General features: G+C 33.6%; 2 protein-coding genes across 3 annotated transcripts in view; one reads left to right on the top strand and one right to left on the bottom strand.

The window, feature by feature from the left end:
* On the bottom strand, positions 1 to 25,304 carry LOC143079819 (uncharacterized). 2 transcript variants are annotated; one of them, XR_012979490.1, is made up of 6 exons: positions 24,673 to 25,304; positions 13,231 to 13,386; positions 12,614 to 12,653; positions 7,649 to 7,784; positions 2,561 to 2,767; positions 1 to 563 (listed from the first exon to the last, which is right to left on the bottom strand). XR_012979490.1 is itself a non-coding variant. In XM_076255431.1 (5 exons), the coding sequence occupies exons 1-5, from the start codon at positions 25,155 to 25,157 to the stop codon at positions 351 to 353; spliced, it is 1,197 nt and encodes a 398-aa protein (XP_076111546.1). In that variant the 5' UTR covers positions 25,158 to 25,274; the 3' UTR covers positions 1 to 350. The 2 variants fall into 2 exon arrangements, 1 of the variants encoding a protein (XP_076111546.1); XM_076255431.1 differs by lacking the exon at positions 12,614 to 12,653 and having other exon boundaries at positions 24,673 to 25,274.
* The window catches only part of LOC143079818 (von Willebrand factor D and EGF domain-containing protein-like), a 115,468-nt gene that overhangs the window by 3,147 nt on the left and 86,208 nt on the right, over positions 1 to 26,113 (top strand). The gene's annotated exons all lie outside the window — the stretch shown is intronic.

Below are 26,113 nucleotides of genomic sequence, written 5' to 3'. Positions count from 1 at the left end.
GTCTTACAATTTGTACTTTATTTGACCTTTTTATCTTTTTTGAAATGTGTGTCTACTGAAAACACTATAAGCCTTATGTCCATGATTAGTTAATTTCATTAACATTTAGATATGCATTTAAAAACGCTTTTCACAGATCAACCAAAACAAATAAAAAAGTAAAGAGATTGCGTCTGTTTGTCATTTTGTGACGATTATGATCATCCAAAAAGGTATACATAAACAGAGAAGCAAAAAAACACAAATGGACATTCAAGCTCATTAGTCGGGAAAACAGTTGACCATGATGTGACGAGAAAGATTGCAAAAATATCAGAAGACAAAACACTGCAAACAAAACCGAACGAGCGCTATGCAAAATGAACCCCACCAATAACTGATGGTGTTCCTAATCTTTGTCGGTTTCCTAAACGTAGAAAAGCTTTTATCAGCTGGCTCCTCTCCCTTGCCTTTAATATATCATAAGGTCCAATGAAATGCAGAGTAGCTTTGTCTTCTGGACCTAATTTATCTTTGATATGATTACAATACCTGGGTGATGTAGACAGGCATGTTATCAGTATCTGAAAAGAAAAATCAGTTATACTTAATTAGTATACTACTAGAAAGTTACTTGTTACCTGCCCAAGAGATGGTATAAAAGACACTTTAAAGTTCTGATATTTGTGAATATAGCACACTGGAAAAAAAGTAGAAGTACCCAGTGATCTTGCTCCACAAAATGATACCCCTCCCCCTTGCAAAGTCCATGATTTGCTAAGGGGAAACCCTAAAAATAATTTTAATAAAAAAATTAAAGAACCTCACATACCCCACACCCCCACATTGTCACTTAACAAACAAAATCTCACCAGATTCCTAAGTTCAAAGACTCATAACTCTACAAAAGTCAACTGATAAAAATTTTCTTGTGGATATGCACAATTAACATATAATGTCCTCATAAACTACAAAGTTTCAACTGTTGCAGTAGTATAATTGGGCCAAAAAAGTTCTAAGGGGCATAACTCCTAGAAAAAAAATTGAATCGTAATTTCCTGCAATAAGCTCATCTACATATTAGTATGTCCTTATTATCTACAAAGTGTCATGAAATTTTGTTGTGTGGTTTCAGAGAAGTTGCGATGACAAACTGTTGCAGTAGTATATTTTGGCCAAAATTCTAAGTTAAAGGGGCATAACTCCTACAATAAAAATTGAATCATAATTTCCTGCCGATATGCACATCTACATAGTAAGTCCTTATTATCTACAAAGTTTCATGAAATTCTGTTGTGTGGTTTCAGAGAAGTTGGGATGACAAACTGTTGCAGTAGTATATTTTGGCCAAAATTCTAAGTTAAAGGGGCATAACTCCTACAAAAAAAAATTCGTAATTTCCTGTCGATATGCACATCTACATAGTAAGTCCTTATTATCTACAAAGTTTCATGAAATTCTGTTGTGTGGTTTCAGAGAAGTTGGGATGACAAACTGTTGCAGTAGTATATTTTGGCCAAAATTTTAAGTTAAAGGGGCATAACTTCTACAAAAAAAAAAATCGTAATTTCCTGTCGATATGCACATCTACATAGTAAGTCCTTATTATCTACAAAGTTTCATGAAATTCTGTTGTGTGGTTTCAGAGAAGTTGGGATGACAAACTGTTGCAGTAGTATATTTTGGCCAAAATTCTAAGTTAAAGGGGCATAACTCCTACAAAAAAAAAATTCGTAATTTCCTGTCGATATGCACATCTACATAGTAAGTCCTTATTATCTACAAAGTTTCATGAAATTCTGTTGTGTGGTTTCAGAGAAGTTGGGATGACAAACTGTTGCAGTAGTATATTTTGGCCAAAATTTTAAGTTAAAGGGGCATAACTTCTACAAAAAAAAAATCGTAATTTCCTGTCGATATGCACATCTACATAGTAAGTCCTTATTATCTACAAAGTTTCATGAAATTCTGTTGTGTGGTTTCAGAGAAGTTGGGATGACAAACTGTTGCAGTAGTATATTTTGGCCAAAATTCTAAGTAAAAGGGGCATAGCTGCTACAAAAAAAAAAAATCGTAATTTCCTGTCGATATGCACATGTACATAGTAAGTCCTTATTATCTACAAAGTTTCATGAAATTCTGTTGTGTGGTTTCAGAGAAGTTGGGATGACAAACTGTTGCAGTAGTATATTTTGGCCAAAATTCTAAGTTAAAGGGGCATAACTCCTACAAAAAAAAATCGTAATTTGCTGTCGATATGCACATCTACATAGTAAGTCCTTATTTGTTGTGTGGGGTATAATAAACTGCTGACACAGAGAAATGTCTTGCTGTCAGCAGAAAATTCTGAAAAAGACAATTTGAGGGACAGCAGCATTGACAATTAATACGAAGTCGCTAGACCATGACATCGGGGCAGGGCATCCAAATAACTAAACTGATTTGTACTGATAGTAATGCAATTTTATAGAAAATATCATTTATCTATCAAAAGGGATCATTAATTTTACTGGACTGAAAGTATTGATCATTTAAGAGTTGATCGAAACATTTTAATCAATAAGCTATATATTAACATTACCTTTGTCTCATGGAGCAAAAGGCCAAGACATTGTTTTATGAAGCAAGAATTGCCTAGTCCAATGATCAGCTGTCCAACATGTTGGCTAAATCCTCTTATCTTTGATGGATCCATAGTTTGAAGTGTCTCCTTATCAATAGCCTCTGGTTTTTGTCTAGTATCATGAATCTTTTGATCAACTAATGAATCATTGGTTGAAACTTTAACCTAAGAACAAGGAAAACCATATAGGACCCACTAATTCATAATTAATAACTACTGTACATTCAGAAATTATTGCAAGGTTTCTTTATACAAATAATTTGACTGGTTTAATATCGCAATAATAACTAGAGGCTCTTAAGAGCCGGTGTTGCTCACCTTGGTCTATGTGTTGCAGTGCATATTAAACATAGGACACTCTACATTTTTTAAGACAAGAATAGAATTCATGACAAAACTCTCTGTTTTTGTGTCAGTGACTTGTTTGTAGAACTTACTTTACTAAACATTCTTGCTTACAGTTATCTCTATCTATAATGAGCTTGGCCCAGTAGTTTCAGAGCAGAAAATTTTTGTAGAAGATTAACTCCTGAAGTGGTCAATTGACAATTTTGATCATGGTGACTTATTTGTAGAGCTTACTTTGCTGTTTACAGTTTATCTCTTTCTATTATAATATTCAAGGTTATAACCAATAAACTGCTTCGCTGAGCGCAGCTGGATACGCCCCCAGAGGTCCAACCCTGAACAGTTGGGGCAAAAATGGACACAATATTCAAGCTTGATACAGGTCTGAATTTGGATTGTAATTAAATATTTGACATATTATAGGTTTCTGAATAAATGTAGCCAAAGAACTTGGAATTGGTTATATGAATAAAACCCCAAAACTCGGAAACGGTAATTCTGAAATTTATAAAAAATGAAAGGGAGCTCACGTCAATAGATATAAACAATTCACCAAAGTTTCATGCATATTGGTTAAAGTTTTTTTGAGTTAATGCATAGATGCCAACCCCCTTTTGACACAATCAGTAACAAACTATCAAATTTTCCGTATTTTTGAAAAGTTTTCAGTAATCATTCATAAACGTGCATTTACCAATAAAAATTACTGACGAGTGGTTGCAAAGTGATGTACACTAAAATTTGTCATTTAACATGTTGTCTGTAGTATGTTTTCCATTCATTAATTGTTCAGATGTTCTCGACTCAAACATTTTTGTTTTGTCAAGGAGAAGTAGAGAAAGCGGGAAATCTACTTAATAAAATGCAAGTTTGCCTCTTCGGAAGTCAGTTAGTTACCCAACAATAGGTTGATAACTCCCGTGAAACCGGATGCATTACATTGGCGTTTCCTAAATACTGGACCAGGACGGAAAAGTAATGATAAAAATCCGCGTTTTACAAAATTGAACGTCGATGATTGGGAATCCGTAACTATTCGACTTTGACCGTAATAGCGTAGTTTTTATCGCAAAATCTGAAAAACTACGGAAAAATCGTAATGGTTGGCATCTATGGTTAATGTCCGACATGTTGACGAAGGACTGACGGACAGACGGTCAACGGTATACCATAATACGACCCGTAAACGGGCATATAAAAACTGCAAAATTTCCTTAAAATTAACAATTCAGGGGCAGCAACCCAACAACAGGTTGTCTGATGCATCTGAAAATTTCAGGGCAGAAAGATTTGTACCTGATGAACAATTTTACTCCTTCTCAGATTTGCTCTAAATGCTTTAGTTTCAGATATATAAGCCAAAAACTGCATTTTACCACCAGGTTCTATTTTTAGCCATGGCAGCCATCTTGGTCAATGGGTGTAGTCATCAGATACATTTTTTAAAGAAGATACCCTAAGCATAATTTAGGCCAAATTTGGTTTAATTTGGCACAGTAGTTTCAGAGGAGATTTTTGTAAAAGACTACAATAAAATGCTCCGCTGGGCGCAGCTTGATACGACCGCAGAGGTCGAACCCTGAACAGTTGGGGCAAGTATGGACACAACATTCAAGCTTGATACAGCACTGAATTTGGATTGTGATTAAATATTTGACATAGCATAGGTTTCTGACACAGAATGTGCTCTAAGAACTAAAAAATTTTTTAATTTACCTATTCAAACCATATCATTATCATTTGCTTTTATATATAAATCAGAAATAACCAATTTAAAATGGAAAATTTTAAAGTAAAAAAAAGTAAAAAAAAATCCCCCCCCCCTTATTTTGTGAACCCCCTTATGATTCATCACCCCCAAACTCAATCCCAGCCTTCCCTTTGTGGTATGGTACCTTGCAGTACAATTTCATAGAGATCTATACACCTGAACACAAGTTATTGTCTGGAAACTAGAAAAATGCTTGTTTTTTTGGCCCCTTTTTGGCCCCATATTCCTAAACATTTAAAGCAATTACCCCCAAACTCAAACCCAGCTTTCCCTTTGTGATATGGAACCTTGTAGTACAATTTCATAAAGATCCATACACTTACACACAAGTTATTGTCCTGACTCTAGAAAAATTCTTGTTTTTTTACCCTTTTTGGCCCCTAATTTCTAAAATTTTGAAGCAATTACCCCCAAAATCAATCCCAGCCTTCCCTTTGTGGTATGGTACCTTGCAGTATTATTTCAGAGAGATCCATAACTTGAACACAAGTTATTGTCTGGAAACTAGGAAAATGCTTATTTTTGGCCCCCTTTTCTTAAACATTTGGGCAATTACCCCCAAACTCAATTCCAGCTTTCCCTTTGTGATATGGAACCTTGTAGTACAATTTCAGAAAGATCCATAGACTTACACACAAGTTATTGTCATGAAACTAGAAAAATGCTTGTTTTTTGCCCCTTTTTTGGCCCCTAATTCCTAAAATTTTGAGGCAATTACCCCCAAAATCAATCCAAACATTCCCTTTGTGATATGGAACCTTCCAGTACAATTTCAGAGAGATACATACACTTGCACAAGTTATTGTCTGGAAACTAGAAAAATGCTTATTTTTGGCCCATTTTTGGCCCCTTATTCCTAAACGTTTTGGGAAATTACCCCCAAACTCATTTCCAGCTTTCCCTTTGTAATATGGACCCTTGCAGTACAATTTCAGAAAGATCCATACACTTACACACAAGTTATTGTCATGAAACTAGAAAAATGCTTGTTTTTTGCCCCTTTTTTAGCCCCTAATTCCTAAAATTTTAAGGCAATTACCCCCAAAATCAATCCAAACATTCCCTTTGTGATATGGAACCTTTTGGTACAATTTCAAGAGAGATCCATACACTAACACACAAGTTATGTCAGGGAGTTACAAAAATGCTTATTTTTGGCCCCTAATTCCTTAACTGTTGGTACCATAATCCCCAAAATCAATCCCAACCTTCCTTTTGTGGTATTGAACCTTATGGTAAAATTTCATAGAGATCCATTCACTTAAACTAAAGTTAGAGTGCGAAAACCAATCGGTCTTCGGACGACGACGACGTCATACCAATATATATATATATATATACGACCACAAATTTTTTTTGCGGTCGTATAAAAATTTACGAAAAATTGTGAAAAAATGACTTTAAAGGGCAATAACTCTTTTTGGGGTGAATTGACAATTTTTGTCATGTTTGACTTATTTGTAGAGCTTACTTTCATGACTTTGCTGAACAATTTTTCTGTTTACAGTTTATCTCTATCTATCAGTCAGGGGCGTTACTTAAACAAGTTATTTTTTTTAATTACCTAATATATAAGTAATTTTTTATTTTAAAAATAATAAAATTACTTAATAGAGTTATTTTAATTTTCAATAGAAACATAGACTAAATGTAGTTTTCATGATTTTTAAAACACCATTTTATATGATAAAATAAAGAATTTATCAGATTTGAGAGGAGTATAGAGATAAAGGGTTACTTTGAAAATAATGACAAAAATATTATTTGAATAAGTTATTTTTAACATTTTTGAAAAAAAATAGCAATTACACTTACCTATTAAAGGCACATAATTGAATTAGGTTACAAATTATAAATAACTTCAGGTCTTAATTAATTCACAAGTATCAATCTATTTATATCAGTCTACCTTCAAGATTTTAGAGGAAAATGATAATTTAATAGTCCCAAGAGACCAATCTTTGACCCAGAAGCGTCGTTATGAAAGATAAGTGCGTTGGAAAGTTAATTAGTGTTTCTGAAGAATTAGTTTTTATATATCAAGGGAAAAATAACCAGATAACTGTGAAAATTATTTAAAGCTAGTAAAATCTGTATTCTTAAACACCTATAAAAATAATATTTAGAAAAATAACTTATATAAGTTATATTTAAATTAGCCTCGTTTTCAACATTACTTGTATAGGTAATTTTAATTGTTACTTGTTTAAGTAATGGCCCTGACTGATCTATTATAATATTCAAGATAATAACCAAAAACTGCAAAATTTCCTTAAAATTACAAATTCAGAGGCAGCAACCCAACAACGGATTGTCTGATGCATCTGAAAATTTCAGGGCAGATAGATCTTGGCCTGATGAACATATTCACCCCCATGTCAGATTTGCTCTAAATGCTTTAGTTTCAGAGATATAAGCCAAAAACTGCATTTTACACCCATGTTCTATTTTTAGCCATGGTGGCCATCTTGGTTGATGGGCGGGGTCATCGGATAGTTTTTTTTATAACTAGATACCCTAAGGATGATTTAGGCAAAGTTTGCTTTAATTTGGACCAGTAGTTTCAGAGGAGATGATTTTTGTAAAAGTTAAGGGACGACGACGACGATGGACGCCAAGTGATGAGAAAAGCTCACTTGGCCCTTTGGGCCAGTTGAGTAAAAATTGCATTCTGATATCTGATACATAGTTTATATTTTCATGGTACATGTTCATGGATTTTAGTTTTTTGAAAAAAATCAGTGGAGAAATTTTAAGCCATCTGATATAAACCTTCGATATAAATTCTTTAAATATTTGGCAAGAATAGTACACAGGAGAGCACTTACAAGACTAGACTTAAGAAATCTGCATACATTGGAAATGAAAATTAATTGTTGACACACAAGCCTGAAATTTTTTTACTTTATTTATATATGAAGAAGTACCTCTGCAACTGTCATTATCTGTATCTGTGTTACATCCGTTACATCAAGCATTTCATTTGATGAAATTATGAAAGTTAAGTCTGGAACTGCCACAACACGTACATCCTTGATCATGGTTTCCTCGACCAATCCTATACTACAAAAAGAACCATTTTCAAAATTAACCTTTCATCATTTTCATATACAGGGTACCAGGATTTGATAATTTAGGTCGAGTCAATCGATTGCGATCTTGTTTTAATCAGTTATTTAAGGTGGTTACAATATTTCATGGATTTTAAATATGTCAAGGGCTAAATATTTTTGTGAGGTTTTTTGTTCATGCTTTTCTTGTCACTGATTTTGATCTTCCTTAATGTTTATAGGACAAGGTACAATTTGGGGTAAAATTTTCCTTAACATAAACTGTAATCCAATGAAATATTTGGCTTCTATTCTTGTATGAAATATTTGCCTTTCATTGGTTACACAACCATAAATAGAGGCTCTAAAGAGCCTGTGTCCCTCACCATGGTCTATGTGCATATTAAACAAAGGACACAGATGGATTCATGACAAAATTGTGTTTTGGTGATGGTGATGTGTTTGTAGATCTTACTTTACTGAACATTCTTGCTGCTTACAATTATCTCTATCTATAATGAACTTGGCCCAGTAGTTACAGTGGAAAATATTTTGTAAAAAATTACAAAAATTTACAAAATTTATGAAAATTGTAAAAAAATGACTATAAAGGGCAATAACTCCTTTAGGGGTCAATTGACAATTTTGGTCATGTTGACTTATTTGTAGATCTTACTTTGCAGTACATTATTACTGTTTACAGTTTATCTCTATCTATAATAATATTCACGATAATAACCAAAAGCTGCAAAATTTTCTTAAAATTACCAATTCAGGGGCAGCAACCCAACAACGTGTTGCCTGATTGGTCTGAAAATTTCAGGGCAGATAGATCCTGACCTAATGAACAATTTTATCCTGCAAGATTTGCTCTAAATGCTTTGGTTTCAGAGATATGAGCCAAAAACTGCATTTTACCCTATGTACTATTTTTTAGCCATGTCAGCCATCTTGGTTCGCGGGCGGGGTCATCAAACACATTTTTGAAACGAGTTACCCTTATGATGATTGTGGACAAGTTTGGTTAAATTTGTCTAAGTAGTTTCAGAGGAGAAGATTTTTGTAAAAGATTACAAAAATTTACGAAAAATGGTTAAAAATTGACTATAAAGGGCAATAACTCCTTAAGGGGTCAACTGACCATTTTGGTAAAGTTGACTTATTTGTAGATCTGTCTTTGTTGAACATTATTGCTGTTTACAGTTTATCTCTATCTATAATAATATTCATGATAGAAGTTTCCATGTCAAAATTAGACCTTCTTATTCAGTGACTCATACTATAGTAAGTCATTTTTGTGTTTGAAACAATTGACAAAGGTATCAACTAACTGGATCTGGATGGTAAGTATTACTTTTGATTTCACAGCACTCACTTCATACTAACAACATTTCACTTGAGCAATCTGCTAAAACATTTTACCAGTTGATCAGTTAGTTGGAGAAGAAATCTAACTGCAATTTGGTAAACTGTTTTGGCCATTGCTATTGTGATACCCCAAAGGTCACTGGATAAGCACAGTAATAAGTTTTTTACATCTTGTGTTGAAAACCTGAGGACTGACAGATGTATGAGCAAAACTCATGATTATGCAAAATTAAATCAATTTGTACAAAAGAAATTTACTAAGTCAGAACAAGTAAAATTTTCAATTCCACCAGTCACAATAAATGGTCTATTTAATGAGATGATCAAACTTGACATTAATAAATCCACCGGATCTGATAACATAGGACCAAAAATTTTAAAATTGAGTGCTCCTTTCATAACGTCATCTTTAACTTACATTTTTAACAGAATAATAGATACAAGTACATTACCCAGTGTTCTAAAGAATGCAAGAGTAACCCCTGTTTTTAAAGCTGGTGAAAAATTCATGGCAACAAATTATAGACCAATTTCTGTACTTCCCGTTTTATCAAAACTTTTAGAAAAGCATGTTTCAAAACATTTGTATGACTACCTAAAAAGATTAGATCTTTTACACCCAGCACAGTCTGGGTTTCGACAAGAACACTCTTGCCAAACTGCCCTTATCAATATCATAGATAAATGGATACAGGATATGAATGATGGTAATATCAACTTAGCAGTCCTGTTGGATTTTAAGAAAGCTTTTGATGTAGTAGATCATGATATTCTCTGTAAAAAACTTGAAATTTATGGATTTGATAATACTGCTGTTTCTTTTTTTAAATCATATTTGAATGAAAGAACTCAACAAGTACAAATTGGTAATGCTCATTCTGAAAAACTTTATATCAAGTATGGTGTCCCCCAAGGCTCCATATTAGGCCCCCTTCTGTTTATATTATACATAAACGACCTTCCTATTTATATGCAAAATTGTTGCACTGATTTATATGCCGATGATTCAACTTTACATCTTTCTGGTAATTGTTATCAAACTCTACAGTCAAAGGTACAAGAAGATTTACATGGTGTAGAGGAATGGTGCAATGATAACAATATGTTCATCAATAAAAATAAAACAAAATATATGATTATTGGAACGAAGCAAAGAGCAATGCCACATTACAATGAGAGTTGTTTAACTATTAACAATCAAGTGATACAATCTTCCACATGTGAAAGTCTTTTAGGCATTAAAATTGACCCTTCCCTCACATGGACAAACCAAATTGATGTGATCTGCTCAAAAATATCATCTAGACTATATCTACTATTAAAGATTAAAAAATTTCTAAATCTAGACTGCAGAAAATTATTCTATAATGGTTATATCTTGCCACTAATTGATTATTGTTGTATAGTGTGGAGTAGTTGTAGCAGTGAGGGTTTAAAAAGGATATTAAAATTACAAAAGAGGGCTGCTAGATTAATACTAGAAACAGACCCATTCGCTCCTTCTGCACCCTTATTCAAACATTTAAACTGGATGACAGTTGAACAGAGAATAAAATATCATAAGTTAGTGATGACATTTAAGTGCATTAAAAATGATGCCCCATCATATCTTACTAACAAGTTTCATTATGTTTCAGACAGAAATCCATACCCCTTGAGAAATGCTGTTCAAGGAAACCTCATACTCCCTAAACCAAAAACAGAATTGTTCAAAAAATCTTTTATGTATTCTGGACCATTCTTGTGGAATAATTTGCCAATACCGTTAAGAAATATTACAAATGTTAATTCTTTCAAATACAAAATAACAGATCATTTATTGAAATCAACCTAGCTATATCAATAATATTAAAAACTGATCATGTCATCATGTTTATTTTTTTCATCACATTTTATCAAGTTGTATTAAACATTATTATCATACTTGACTTTTTATACTAATGTATGCAATGTATATGTTTGCATTTTGTTTGATTTCTCATGATGAGGGCCTCAGGGAAGATTAGTTATATAGCTAACTGTGTAACCCTCTTAAAATAAAGTATTGTTGTTGTTGTTGTTGTTGTTGTCCACTTAAAAAACACACCAAAATGTGTCTATATGAAGTGAAAACATCCATTGTTTATGAATGCTTATCGTGTCAATATTTTTAAATCACTTAAACCTGTCGAGCATTATTAAATATTGATTCGTATTCACATATATGTTGTTTACAAATCCAATCAATATTAATAAAGGAACAGTAGTTTTGTTTTGTTGTTGTTAAAATGGGACAGTAACTATATAATCATGATAATAGCCCAGATACCATTTATGTAGGAAGCAGGCCATGCGATACCCTCCTATATTATTAAGATATTTAACGTTTGGCATCACTGGGGTATATTTGTGCAAAAAAAGTTCACTTATAATTAATAAACGATAAATTTAACTGTACAAAACTAATCAATTACAATTTTTATGTTCATTCTAAGTATGCATGACATATTTGCCACTAAGCAACCAAGAGTTAAATTATGCGTTGCAAATTAACAAACCGCGTTGCACAAACTTATGCTAATCAAAGCATTGTCAATGTTGTGATCCAGCCATATTCATAGCTAGTCTGATATTCTTCTAACCATACTTTTTTTTTCTCTTTTCATTTCCAATCTTACTATAAAATTTCTGTGTAATTGTCCAAATGTAGGGAATTTCACAATATTGATGCAAATATTGATATATTTACATATTGATATGTCAATTTTAGACTCTGTCAGATTTTTTTTTAATAAATGGTGGTACAACAGGTCATGAGATATTAACTGTGGTGAATTAAGACTGGGGTTGTTTCCAATTAATACTTACACCTTTGAGTGTAATTATTTGAAAATCATGACATTTGATAATCATACTGACTCTTACTTGCCAATTGAAAGAATTGGAGTTATACCATTTCAAAAAAGTGTGGGAATCAACTTAGATCTATTAATACACATGTTGACCCAAATTTCGTTGAATAACAACTTACACAAGCATAAGATACTTATATAAAACAAAATTCTTATCAACTGATTCAATTGATGTAAAAATACTTTTTCAAAATAATTCATAAATAGTAAATCATTATAAATTTTGATTTACAAAGGAACTATATGCAAGTGTATATCTAAAATAAAAGGGTTGTTCGTCCAATCTTTTCTAAATTCAAGGGCAAATAAAATGTCAAAAGTTGGCAGTTGATGATTAACATGATTAAAATGGTGTAGAAAGATTCCACAAATCATAAAAACACATTATAAGTTTCATGATATGTCTTCAACTTAGCATGGCTGAATCAATAAAACCACTGCAAGCAAAACGCATTTTTATTGTGCCATTCTTATTCTTATCTGGTGTCTATTTGAAAGCAGAAGTCATTGATATCATCTTTCACTGTGGATAGACAGGATAATGTTCCATGTCTTGGGCATTGGTCTTTACCAAACAGAATACCTTTATTTCCTCCAGATGTCGTTTGATCTGTTTTAGAATCCTGCAACCAAAACCAGACGTCTTTAATCATGTTTTCAAAAATTATTAAATTGCCATAAAAGTTATTGCCTTTACTGAGGACATATTATTGCTAAAAGTTTTGAGATGTTCTGGTGTTTTAAAGCGGACACGCTTTGCAAATAATAATAATTGAACACGTTTGGATCATTTAGGATTTTGAGGACATGTTTGGGCATTGTTGGGGAGATTGACACTTTTGGAAGTGTTACATATACATTGTATCATGTCTGTCTGAATTTCAAAATTTTAAAGAAATAACATTTTCATTCCACTAATTAAGCTTGCTCATGTTGTTTCATTTCTTGTTGTAGCAAGATGTTCGTAAGGAATCTTAGCTGCTATTCTCAATTTAAAAAAAACAATATCTTACTGGTTTTACATGTATGTACATGTATTGTAACACAATAGTCCAGCAATGTGAAAAAAACCCTGAAAAGTCAGTCCTCATTCTGCAGTATGTTAAGGTTAAGCACAAAGTGGTTAAAGAAACAGTCTTGTCAATAGTCATGATAGTAATGGTCAAAATTTATTTTCACCATATTTTTTAAAGAATTTACCTTCCCTTTAGGTTACACATTCTGCAAAACTTCTCCAGCATTGTTGTGAACCTCATTTCTTCCACTGTTCTAGAAGTCAACAACAAATCACGAAGTATTTCTTTTAGGTCATTTTGAAAGTCATGTCTTCCAGCTTCAATATGATGTATCATAACTCTGAAAAAAAAATCCTAATTATTTATATAAGAACTGGACACTGATTAGAGGTGCATAGAATCTGCTGTCGATTTGGAAACTTGTTCTATAATCTATTATTAAGTCAGACTTGGTGTCTATTTGAGTCGTACCTGTACATATATATATGCAAAATCAAATAAATGGGGAATATGTCTATGGGACACAGATGATGCCCCCGCTAGCATATCATATAAAGTTATAAAGGGCAGGGTTTCCCCGAGTCAATTATTTTTTTCGCCAACTTACATAAATATATTTTTCGTTTAAAATGTTCCTTCTTTCTAACCCCCCCCCCCCCCCCATTTACTTTTTAAAAGATACTATAAAAATAGCAATATAGACATCATAATTTTGACTTCAAAAGTTTATCGGATATACATTTCCCTTCCAGTTGAAGGATAAAGACTAAAGGCAGAGACTTTTCTTACTTTTCAACAGGTTTGGAACAACCCTCCAAATGTGGGATATCCCTTAAATAAGGGACTGTCCCTCAGACAAGGGATCATTTTGCTGTTGTAGAAAAGTAAAAAGAAAAATTTAGCTTTTTTTTAACTTAAACGGGGAAAAATTCATTATATTTGGAACAACTTTTCTTAAAGAGGGGTCCACTTATTTTTTAAAATAAAGAAGATACATGTACATGATGTATAAGTCCAGGAATATTACAAAATTCTTGGACATGTTTTGACCATATAATACCAGATAGTTGTATAGTTCTTTGGGAAAAGTTTCTTCAAATGATATGAATATGTGCCCTTTTGTACTAAAAAGTGGTTTTTACAACAAAACATTTTTTTTTTATCACTTGAAATTGATCCCTGATTTAAGGGATAGTCATTACATTGAAGGGTTACTTATTTGAGGAGTTGTTCCCAACCTGTTGAATATATTTCTTCATAACGACAGTTTTCTTTTCCGGACCATCGTAAATGAAAAAGTTGAGACGTAAAAATATGCTTGAAACACGTGCGTCGCCAAAACGAAAAATAAATAAAATGGATGAAATCAAATCATTATATATATTTCTTTCGCCAAATTCTTTCGCAAATGATGAATTTTAATCGCCACAATTTTTATTTTTTTGCAAAATGCGAAAATGGTGAACGCCAGCGGTAACCTTGAAAGGGACATAACTGAAGAACAGTAAAAGTGACGCTACTCAAATTTGTACTTGATCTGAGTTTTGTGGTTATATGTATTGTGTATAAGTTTTATAACATTTCGTTGAGGCAAACTGAAGGTAGAGAACGGAAACAAAAAATTCAGCAATTATTCCATTTGTAAAGGGGCATAACTTTAGAACAGTAAAAGTGACACCACCAAAATTCAAACTTGATCTGTATTTTGTGGTATTAAGCATTGTGTATAAGTTTCATAACATTTGGTTGAGGCTAACTTTAGTTAGGGAATGGAAATGAAAACTAGTATTTTTTCCATTTGTAAAGGGGCATAACTCTAGAACAGTAAAAGTGACACTACCGAAACTCAAACTTGATCTGTGTTTTGTGGTAATAAGCATTGTGAATAAGTTTCATAACATTTGGTTGAGGCAACCTAAACTAGATTTGATTTGATTTTTGGTGTTTTAACGCCACTTTTAAGCACCGCTTTTGGGCCAATTTTTATTGGTGGAGGGAGCCGGAGTGCCAGGAGAAAACCACCAACCTGTGATAGGAAAACTGACAATCCTAGTCAATTTAGATTGGAGTCCAGTGCACCCGCACAAGCGGGGTTCGAACTCACAACCTCAGTGTTGACTGGCTAGTGATTACAGTAGTAACTACTTAGACCACTCGGCCACTGAGGCCCCTCCTAAACTAGAGAGCGGGAATGAAAAATTCAGCAATTTTTCCATTTGTAAAGGGGCATAACTCTAGAACGGTTTAAGTGACGCCACTGAAATTTAAACTTGATCTGTGTTTTGTGGTAATAAGCCTTTTGTAGAAGTTTTATAACATTTGGTTGAGGCAAACTAAAGTTAGAGGACGGAAACCAACTTTGGGAAGTAAGCCAAAATATTTATCAAATGGAATTTATTTTAAGATGTTGCATTAGAATGGAGATATCTGTATTGTATTTCGTTGCTAGGTAAACTCAATTTGTGACAGTCAAATCTACGTTTCACGAAGGCCAAGCTTAAAATACAATACAGATATCTCCCAATTACAGATATTTGAATTTTAATGAGGGCCGGTAAATAATGAAAACTTATAAATGTAAATAAAATGCTCCGCTGGGTGCAGCTTGAAACGACCACAGAGGTCGAACCCTGAACAGTTGGGGCAAGTATGGACACAACATTCATTATAAGCTTGATACAGCACTGAATTTGGATTGTGATTAAATATTTGACACAGCATAGGTTTCTGACACAGAATGAATGTGGTCTAAGAACTTAAAAATATTTTTAATTTGCCTATTCAAACCATATCATTATTATTTGCTTTTATATATAAATCAGAAATAACCAATTTAAAATGGAAAATTTTAAAGAAAAAAAATGGAAAAAAAGGAAAAAAAAATCCCTCCCCCAAATTTTTTGAACCCCCTTATGATTCATCACCCCCAAACTCAATCTCAGCCTTCCCTTTGTGGTATGGTACCTTGCAGTACAATTTCAGAGAGATCCATATATACACTTGAACACAAGTTATTGTCTTGAAAGTAGAAAAATGCTTGTTTTTAGGCCCCTTTTTGGCCCAAAATTCCTAAACGTTCAGGGCAATTACCCCCAAACTCAAACCAAGCTTTCCCTTTGTGATATGGAACCTTGTAGTACAATTTCATAAAGATCCATACACTTACGCACAAGTAATTGTCCTAAAACTAGAAAAATGCTTGTTTTTTGCCCCTTTTTGGCCCCTAATTCCTAATATGTTTAGGCAATTACCCCAAAATCAATCCCAGCCTTCCCTTTGTGGTATGGTACATTGCAGTACAATTTCAGAGAGATCCATACACTTGAACACAAGTTATTGTCTGGAAACTAGAAAAATTCTTATTTTTGGCCCCTTATTCCTAAACGTTGTGGGCAATTACCCCCAAACTCATTTTCAGCTCTCCCTTTGTGATATGGAACCTTGTAGTGTTGTGATATGGAACCTTGTAGTACAATTTCAGAAAGATACATACACTTACACACAAGTTATTGTCATGAAACTAGAAAAATGCTTGTTTTTGCCCCTTTTTTGGCCCCTAATTCCTAAAATTTTGAGGCAATTACCCCCATAATCAATCCCAGCATTCCCTTTGTGATATGGAACCTTGTGGTACAATGTCAGAGAGATCCATACACTAACACACAAGTTATGTCTGGAAGTTTTTTTTGTCCCCTTTTTGACCCCTAATTCCTTAACTGTTGGTACCATTATCCCCAAAATCAATCCCAACCTTTCTGTTGTGGTATTGAACCTTATGGTAAAATTTCATAGAGATCTATTCACTTAAATTAAAGTTAGAGTGCGAAAACCAATGTGTCTTCTGACGACGACGACAACGACGCCAACTTCATACCAATATACGACCACAAAAATTTGTTTGCGGTCGTATAAAAATGGAAAAAAAATGGTAACATTTGTCATTTCCATGTGTAAGGGCAATAACTCCCATAAGAAGTTGTCTGACAGTTTTACAGCTGTGAGGTTTAATTATGCATACAAATTTTCCAAAATGCTAAAATTATCACTGATACCTTTATCTTACATTCATTTAGAGTATTTTCCTGAAGAAATAACTGTGAAGAACTTCTTAAAAGCAATCGTGCTTTGAAAACGTACACAGATTTAACATATCCGTCTCTGGTCCATGTTTTACCATTGTCAAGTCAACATCCAGTATTAGAAAAATGTGATTTTTAAAATATAAAGCAAAGTTGTTGAGAACATAATGTCTGTCACCATGCTGGTGACGATTTGTCTCGGTGCTGAAGTGTCTAGAATGCTGCAAACTTGACACATTCAGTCAGGGGTACTACTTGTACAAGTTATTATTATCCACCCCTAGTTGATCCGGCCCTATAATAAAATAATAATGAATAATTAACTTCGGCGGATTTGGTGACATATCTGAATCAGTATAAATGGAATTTGTAAAAAGTATCGATGAATAGTGACAGCAGGTAAGCAGGTAAGTGAAGGATGCCTAATATTACCTTTAGCATGTTTAGAGAAACATTCAGATGAATTACTTTAAATCGATACAAAAATGAGTAATCAGTGTGATTTGTACAATTTGTTAAGCAGCATCGATATCAGTATATGAATATGAAGTTATTTTCCATGATAACCATGATAACTCAGAATACAATTGGGAAAAGTTTATATTCAATTCCGACACATAGAAGAGATAAATAGATATTTACAATCCACTGGAACACATAATAATGTAATTACCATAATGATCATTAGTCTATACATTTGTAATTGGTTTGTTTATTCAACAATTGTCTGATGATCGTGAACCAAAGTAAGGCTGGTCGTAATCACTTAATTCAATTAAAATCATAGCTATTAAAATTTACTAAGAGCTAATTTCCTAATTCTTGTAGAGTAAAACTTTGGTGGCTTGCTTGCTTTGTTTGTATAACAATGTATAAACTTTTAACTCAAGCTTTGACATCTTCAAACAATATATATAGGCATAGTTAAACCTGTATATATTATATTTACATTTAATTGGACGTTATCCCAATAAAATTGTACAATATACAAACAAAGCAAGTAAGTAAGCTAACCTGAAAGTCTTGCTCTACATGCATTAGGAAATTAGCTCTAAATAAACAATTCACAGGGCCGTAACTAGGCCTTGGGAACAGACGAGGCAGGGGTTTAACGGGAGCCGCCGATTGAGGCCCCCTGGCCGAAAATTGTAACATTAATTTATGGTTCGAAATATATCTTGTTACCTCCGTTGTTTGTATCATATTTATCGTTTTGTTTCATATTTACCATATAAAGAACTGTAATAGTCTATCAGAGCCGGTTGACAGATATTTGCCTCGAATTTTGTACCATCAATTATATAAAATTTACAGTAGGTTATATGTCTGATAGTAGAAAATGCGGGACAAGTGTGTGTGGTCAACGTTTTATTAAAAATAACACACATTTTCAATAACACTTTAATAAAGCGCAAAGAGTGGAACCTAGTCACTGTCTGTGAATGCTAGTTTGACCTTTCTTGTGCCACTATTATCCCATCGTCTGACTACTTTCTTTGAATTGAATAATTAATTTTTTTTGCTAATTCTATAAACATGATAAATGCATGTGCGTATTGCTGTGTGTTTGTTTTTCTTACAATGTACATTGGCTAGAGGTATAGGGGAGGGTTGAGATATCAAAAAACATGTTTAATTTTTAGTTCATTTATATATTTCAGAGTTTTATAGTATGACGTCCATTATCACTGAACTACATGTAGTACACATTATTGTTTAGGGGCCAGCTGAAGCACGCCTCCGGATTCGGGATTTTCTCGCTGTACTGAAGACCCATTGGTGGCCTTCGGCTGTTTTCTGCTCTTCGGTCGGGTTGTTGTCTCTTTGACACATTCCACATTTCCATTCTCAATTTTATTACACCCGAATCAATAATGATACAAATTAAATACTCTCTAGTCACCTTTACCATGGTTAATTGTGTGACCGTCTTTATTTCACAAGCCCAAAGTATTCCCACAATACTCCATGGAAATTCAAAGTATCAAGCAATCAAATTGTCATTCTGCCAAGGTCTTGTCCTGTCCGTTTAACATTTGAATGGAATAATCACATACATTTTGTAACTTGCTCTCTATATATAGCTAAAAGAAAGCCTACTTCATGTACTTGCCGTTAAACCAAACAAATCCTCCATCCATCCAAAATAAATGTTTTGTTTTCGAATAGCAGCCAGGTTTGCAGCAAAACATTTGAAAATGCCTCAAATCTTCATTTTATTTGAAAGAGAACTACATACAAATTGTGGGGTGTTTAGGTATTCATGTGTGATCTGTGAATGCTTCTTTAATAATATTAACTGAGCAAGGTGAAGAATTCAAACTATTTTAATTTTGATTTACTTTGCGAACTGACAACATGACTGATAATGTTGGAAATATCCATTATCAATAATTCATTTTCACGGGAAATAAATAATTACAGAACCAAATGCCGGTTTACTGGCGATGGTAATCAGATACAGAGATATTGATACCTTACGTTGAAATAAAAGTACAGAAGCTGCACGTCAACATAAATTACTATTCGAAGTATGCATTACTTAATTCTTGATGTTAAAATGCAAGGATGTGTTCTACCCTCTGCATGCATGCCTAACTTTCTCCATTTTCTTTTTTTCCCTTATTATTTTTTTTTGCCAGCAATTGCCTCGTCTGCCTCATTGTAGTTACGGCCCTGATTCAAGGTCTTTATAGTTGGATCTTTTATTAGAAGTTCTAATAACGTTTGTCAGGACCTCAGCAGGAATATCAACTCTTCCTGCTGCTTTTCAAAGATAAGCATGAAATACATGTACAGCTTTTAAGACTTCTTCTTATATATATCTATAATAATATTCAAGATAATAACAAACTAGAGGCTCTAAAGAGCCTGTGTCGCTCACCTTCGTCTATGTGAATATTCAACAGAGGACACAGATGAATTCATGACAAAATTGAGTTTTGGTGATGGTGATGTTTTGTAGATCTTACTTTACTGAACAATCTTGCTGCGTACAATTATCCCTATTAATTAGGTTTGGCCCAGTAGTTTCAGTGGAAAATGTAAGTAAAAACTTACAAATTTTATGAAAATTGTTAAAATTTACCATAAAGGGCAATAACTCCTTAGGGGGTCAATTGACCATTTTGGTCATGTTGACTTATTTTTAGGTCTTACTTTGTTGAAAATTATTGCTGTTTACAGTTTATCTCTATCTATAATAATATTCAAGATAATAACAAAAAAGCCAAAATTTCCTTAAAATTACCAATTCAGGGGCAACCTACTAACCAGTTGTCCAATTCATCTGAAAATTTAAGAGCAGATAGTTCTTGACCTGATAAACAATATCAACCCCTATCAGAATTGCTCTAAATGCTTTGGTTTTTGAGTTATGAGCCAAAAACTGCATTTTACCCCTATGTTCTATTTTTAGCCATGGCGGCCATTTTGGTTGATTGGTCGGGTCACCGGACACAATTTTTAATCTAGATACCCCAATGATGATTGTGGCTAAGTTTCATTTAATTTGGCCCAGCAGTTTCAGAGGAGAAGATTTTTGTAAAAGATTACATAGATTTACGAAAAATGGTTAAAAATTGACTTTAAAGGGCAATAACTTCTAAAGGGATCAACTGACCATTTTGGTCCAGTTGACTTATTTGTAAATCTTACTTTGCTGAACATTTTTGCAGTTTACAGTTTATCTCTATCTATAATAATATTCAAGATAATAACCAAAAACAGCAAAATTTCCTTAAAATTATCAATTCAGTGGCAGCAACCCAACAACCAGTTGTCCAATTCATCTGAAAATTTCAGGGCAGGTAGATCTTAACCTGATAAACAAATTTACCCCATGTCAGATTTGCTCTAAATGCTTCGGTTTTTGATTTATCAGCCAAAAACTGCATTTTACCCCTATGTTCTATTTTTAGCCATGGCGGCCATTTTGGTTAATTGGTCGGGTCACCGGACACAAATTTTAAACTAGATACCCCAATGATGATTGTGGCCAAGTTTGATTTTATTTGGCCCAGTAGTTTCAGAGGAGAAGATTTTTGTAAAAGTTAACGACGGACGACGACGACGACGGACGACAGACGACAGACGCAGGACACCAAGTGATGGGCCAGGTGAGCTAAAAACTGCAAAATTTTGTTAAAACTACCAATTTGGTGGCAGAAACCCAACAATGGGTTGCTCGATTCGTCTGATAATTTCATGGCTGATAGATCTTGACAAATTGAACAATTTAACCCCATGTCAGATTTGCTCTAAAAGCTTTAGTTTTTAAGATATAAGCTAAAAACTGCATTTGACCCCTATGTTCTATTTGTAGCCATGGTGGCCATGTTTGACGATGGATCAAAACTTCGGAGTTTCAGAGAAGAAGATTTTTGAAATAGTTTATGACAACAGACGACGAAGGACGCCAAGTGATGGCATAAGCTCACATGGGGCCCTTTGGGCTCCGGTGAGCTAAAAAGGGAGACAATGCCATTTAATATAAGGCAAAATAATAAAAACTAGAGGCTCTAAAGAGCCTGTGTCGCTCACCTTGGCCTATGTGAATATTACACAATGGACACAGATGGATTCATGACAAAATTGTGTTTTGGTGATGGTGATGTGTTTGTAGATCTTACTTTACTAAACATTCTTGCTGCTTACAATTATCTCGATCTATAACAGTACTTTCTGTGGAAAATGTTATTGAAAATCTTCAAATTTTTAGAAAATTGTTAAAAATTGACTATGAAGAGTAATAACTCCTTAGGTGGTCAATTGACTATTTTGGTCATAGTGACTTATTTTTAGTTCTTACTTTGCTGTACATTATTGCTGTTTACAGTTTATCTCTATCTATAATAATATTCAAGATAACAAAAAAAACAGCAAAATTTCCTCAAAATTACTAATTCAGTAGCAGCAACCTAACAACCGATTATCCGATTCATCTGAAAATTCCAGGGCAGATAAATCGTGACCTGATCAACAATTTTACTTCCTGTCAGATTTGTTCTAAATGCTTTGGTTTTTGAGTTATAAGCCAAAAACTGCATTTTACCCCTATGTTCTATTTTTAGCCATGGCGGCCATCTTGGTTGGTTGGCCGGGTCACCGGACACATTTTTTAAACTAGATACCCCAATGATGATTATGACCAAGTTTGGATTAATTTGTCCCAGTAGTTTCAGAGGAGAAGATTTTTGTAAAAGATAACTAAGACTTACGAAAAATGGTTAAAAATTGACTAAAAAGGGCAATAACTCCTAAAGGGGTCAAATGACCATTTCGGTCACGTTGACTTTTTTGTAAATCTTACTTAGCTGAACATTATTGTAGTTTACAGTTTATCTCTATCTATAATAATATTCAAGATAATAACCAAAAACAGCAAAATTTCCTTAAAATTACCCAATTCAGGGGCAGCAACCCAACAACGGGTTGTCCTATTCATCTGAAAATTTCAGGCCAAATAGATCTTGACCTGATAAACAATTTTACCACGTGTCAGATTTGCTCTAAATGCTTTGGTTTTTGAGTTATAAGCCAAAAACTGCATTTTACCCCTATGTTCTATTTTTAGCCATGGCGGCCATCTTGGTTAGTTGGCCGGGTCACCGGACACATTTTTTGAACTAGATACCCCAATGATGATAGTGGCCAAGTTTAGTTTAATTTGGCCCAGTAGTTTCAGAGGAGAAAATTTTTGTAAAAGTTAACGAAGACGACGGACGACGACGACGGACGACGGACACCGGACGCAAAGTGATGGGAAAAGCTCACTTGGCCCTTCGGGCCAGGTGTGCTAAAAATCTTAAAGACTCATTATCTTTAATAAATATGTACAATGATGTATGGAAAAGTTTGACACAAGCTTTCTGTTTTTTTGGTGTTTTTTTTTCGATTTTAAAGACTGAAAATAAAATATATTGACTCTGAAATTAAAATTTTGGGTTATATATTAAAACCACTATATACTCATGATACTGCACCAGACTATGCGAAATACGTCGGACCGTCGGACAAATCCGGTGAATAATGGATCGGTCTGGTAAAATTTTGTTGAATTCCGGTCCGAATGTCCGGTGTTTTTTTTTATGGAACATTCTAGCAAAATTGCCAAACGATCTCAAATTCATTTTCATCTTTATTATTCACCACAGCGATGTTTGTTTTGTTCAACCGCTAGCTTTATGCCGAACATCGACAACCAGTAATGTGTAAATCCGGGTAAAAACATATCTGACTGTCAAAAACAACAATGGATGCCATCATTGGCACAACCGGAAATGCAAATAAAACCGGATCAGATTCTGGGAACGGATAAGGATAATTCCGGGTTTGCCGATTTAAATACAATAAATGAATAAAAATCCAAGCAGATCACAAAATTTAGCTATGAAATATAACCACAAGAATTGAAAACCAAAAGATATATGAAAAAGAAAGAAGAAACAGGAAATAATATTTTATACAGAAACTCTAAATTATGTTTAGTTCACAAACATTGTCAAAATCCAATAAAATGGGACATTACTCTTCACTGAAATGCATTCAAGCAATTGTGCACAACTTTCATAACAATATCCCCTCTTGTTACATCATTTTGTTTTAATTTTTGCATTTCGGGGAGGAGTAGGGCACAACAAAGTCATACATATGTTTGTTGTTTTTTGTCGGATAATATACAATTAGATGTAAAAAAAAATTGGTCTGGTAAAATTTCATTCGGTCTGGTAAAGCTAGGATGCTTACCAGACCGAATGTCCTGTAAAAATAAAATTCATTCGCATAGTCTGCTGCACAGACTTTAAACCCATTGACAAGGATGATGGTGTCTAAGTAACTGCAATTCAGAATACCGAACATGTTGAATGAGGGCATTTTTTTAAAGAAAATACTTTTAACCATGCTATTGACATTCTTATCTTTATCTATAATCATATTTTTTACTTTTCTTTATTTTCTGTTTTTTTTATATTTTTGGTTTATTTTTCTATTTCAACAATTTCTTTATCATATTGGCTTGAATTTTTTTATTTTGTTCATCTAAAGTTCCTTTCTTAGTGGTCCATTTATAAACATGATAAAACATCATTTCCTTAAGTTCTACATGTTCTAGTTCGTTAATATATGATCATGATGATAAACCTGTCATCCATACATGTTTACTACGCATGGACGGACTTACCGGACAACAACACTTCTGTGAAAACAGAGGTGACCCATTTGTCTGATTGATTTTCAAATCTTTTCAGATATATGATTGCGGAAATAAGATAGTAAAAAATGTACGTAACATTGAGTTTTCAGTGAATAGATTCAAATCAAATTTGATGCAATTTTTATATAATAAAGAAGAAATATACACGATCAAAGCCTTAGATGGGCGGAGTTACCAGACTGCATCGTATCTTCATTTTTATTCCCTATAAATATTTTTTTATATTGGGGCGGATCGACTAAGGGCCCGATTGACATGAAGCTACAAGAACTTGAGAAGTACCTGACTGACATTGCAGTAGTGAATGAAAAGATGGTAATTTTAATTTTACCTGGAACTACTACCCACAGTTTTCATCAACTCTTCATCATCATGGTGTTCATCTGAATCAGCATCAACTTTGGGAAGAAAGTTTTTAACAAGATATTCTATAACTTTAAAATGATTTTCCTGTTCAAGTTCTTTGACACTTGTGTCAAATGTCAAGTTAGCATTCAAATAATCCATCATCTTGATTAAATCTGCATCGAGGGGTGGCAAAACTGCATTTATATTTGAAAACATGTCGAAAAATTCATCAATGCTCTTCGTGGATGGGTCGATCCAGTTCCAATTAATCTGAAGATTTTCTAGTTCGCTCATCGTCCAATCACTTGTTTCACGCGGAATGTAACTAATCAGTGCAGTTAATTTCTTCTTCTTATCGCTTGATGCGGAATAATAATCGCCATCTGATCTTTTTGTCCACAGTGGATCATCTTCTGAATTTGAGCTGTGCCGTTTGCGTTTGCGTTTAGGTTTCGAGGATGACGCCATGTTGTGCCGAGGATAATTGTTCTCAACTCATCAATATACGGCAGCCGGTACGGTCACAGAACCGTTCGAATGCAGCACCGGAATACGTCCCCAGAACCATTTAAAAGTCATGCGCAGCACTTGTTAGCTAAATACCGACAAACAATTGTGACCTGAATGACCACAAATAAACACAACATAATATATATTATATATATATATTGTAATCACAGTAGTCTTAGATTATAATTATCAGTTTCGTTTGTTTGTCTCAGTGATTAAGGAGGTTATATGAGACATATAACCTCCTTGGTCTGATTAAATGATAACGAGGTGTTTGTCGCTCCTTTTTTTAAATAAATTGTGACCTATATTATAGTTGTTATAGTCATATCCCATAATTATTGTAGCTGAATATTTCTCTTATGTAAAAAGTACCCAGTAATCAATAAAAAAATTATTTGATCTATATGTATTCATCCATACGGAGACGCCCTTTAATTTCAACGATGAGTATTAATGGTATTAATATCAAAAGTCTATTATAGTTTAATACTTGTATACGTTATATTATTAGATCTTTAATTATAGGTATCTCCCAAGAGCGTTGCTGGAAAAGCTGGTTTGCGGGACGGTGACTTGATTTGCTACATTAACAAAGCTTACGTCGCTGACGTCACACATCAACACATGTTGATTTTCATTTGTAAATGAGTGGTTTGGCAAAGTTGCATGTCCACCGATGTCCAGACATTGTGCGAGAAAATATTTTAAGAAGATACGATGCTACTGGAAACAAAAAAATTGGTCGTTTCTTCGTGGAGAATTGAACTTAATATCAAAGAATACAAAACTAGCTCTTTTTTTGTAGATAAAACTAGATAGCTGACATGCTTTTACATCGAAGAGTTAAACTTGCTTTAAGTCGTGCTCAAACCTTTTAACAGAAAATAAAGGAAAATGGTGTAAACGTGCAC

Source organism: Mytilus galloprovincialis, chromosome 6 (genome assembly GCF_965363235.1).
Source record: "Mytilus galloprovincialis chromosome 6, xbMytGall1.hap1.1, whole genome shotgun sequence".
In the NCBI taxonomy this organism is placed as follows: domain Eukaryota; kingdom Metazoa; phylum Mollusca; class Bivalvia; order Mytilida; family Mytilidae; genus Mytilus; species Mytilus galloprovincialis.
This window is presented reverse-complemented; position numbering and strand designations above follow the sequence as displayed.

Bases quoted from the DNA above. Each gene is read 5' to 3' on its own strand.
- LOC143079819 (XM_076255431.1), bottom strand. From the start codon at position 25,157: ATGGCGTCATCCTCGAAACCTAAACGCAAACGCAAACGGCACAGCTCA. The intron at 13,387-24,672 runs GTAAAATTAAAA...TTTTTTTTTCAG, and splicing joins ACTGTGGGTAGTAGTTCCAG to AGTTATGATACATCATATTG. The intron at 564-2,560 runs GTAATGTTAATA...TTTTCTTTTCAG, and splicing joins TTTTGCTCCATGAGACAAAG to ATACTGATAACATGCCTGTC.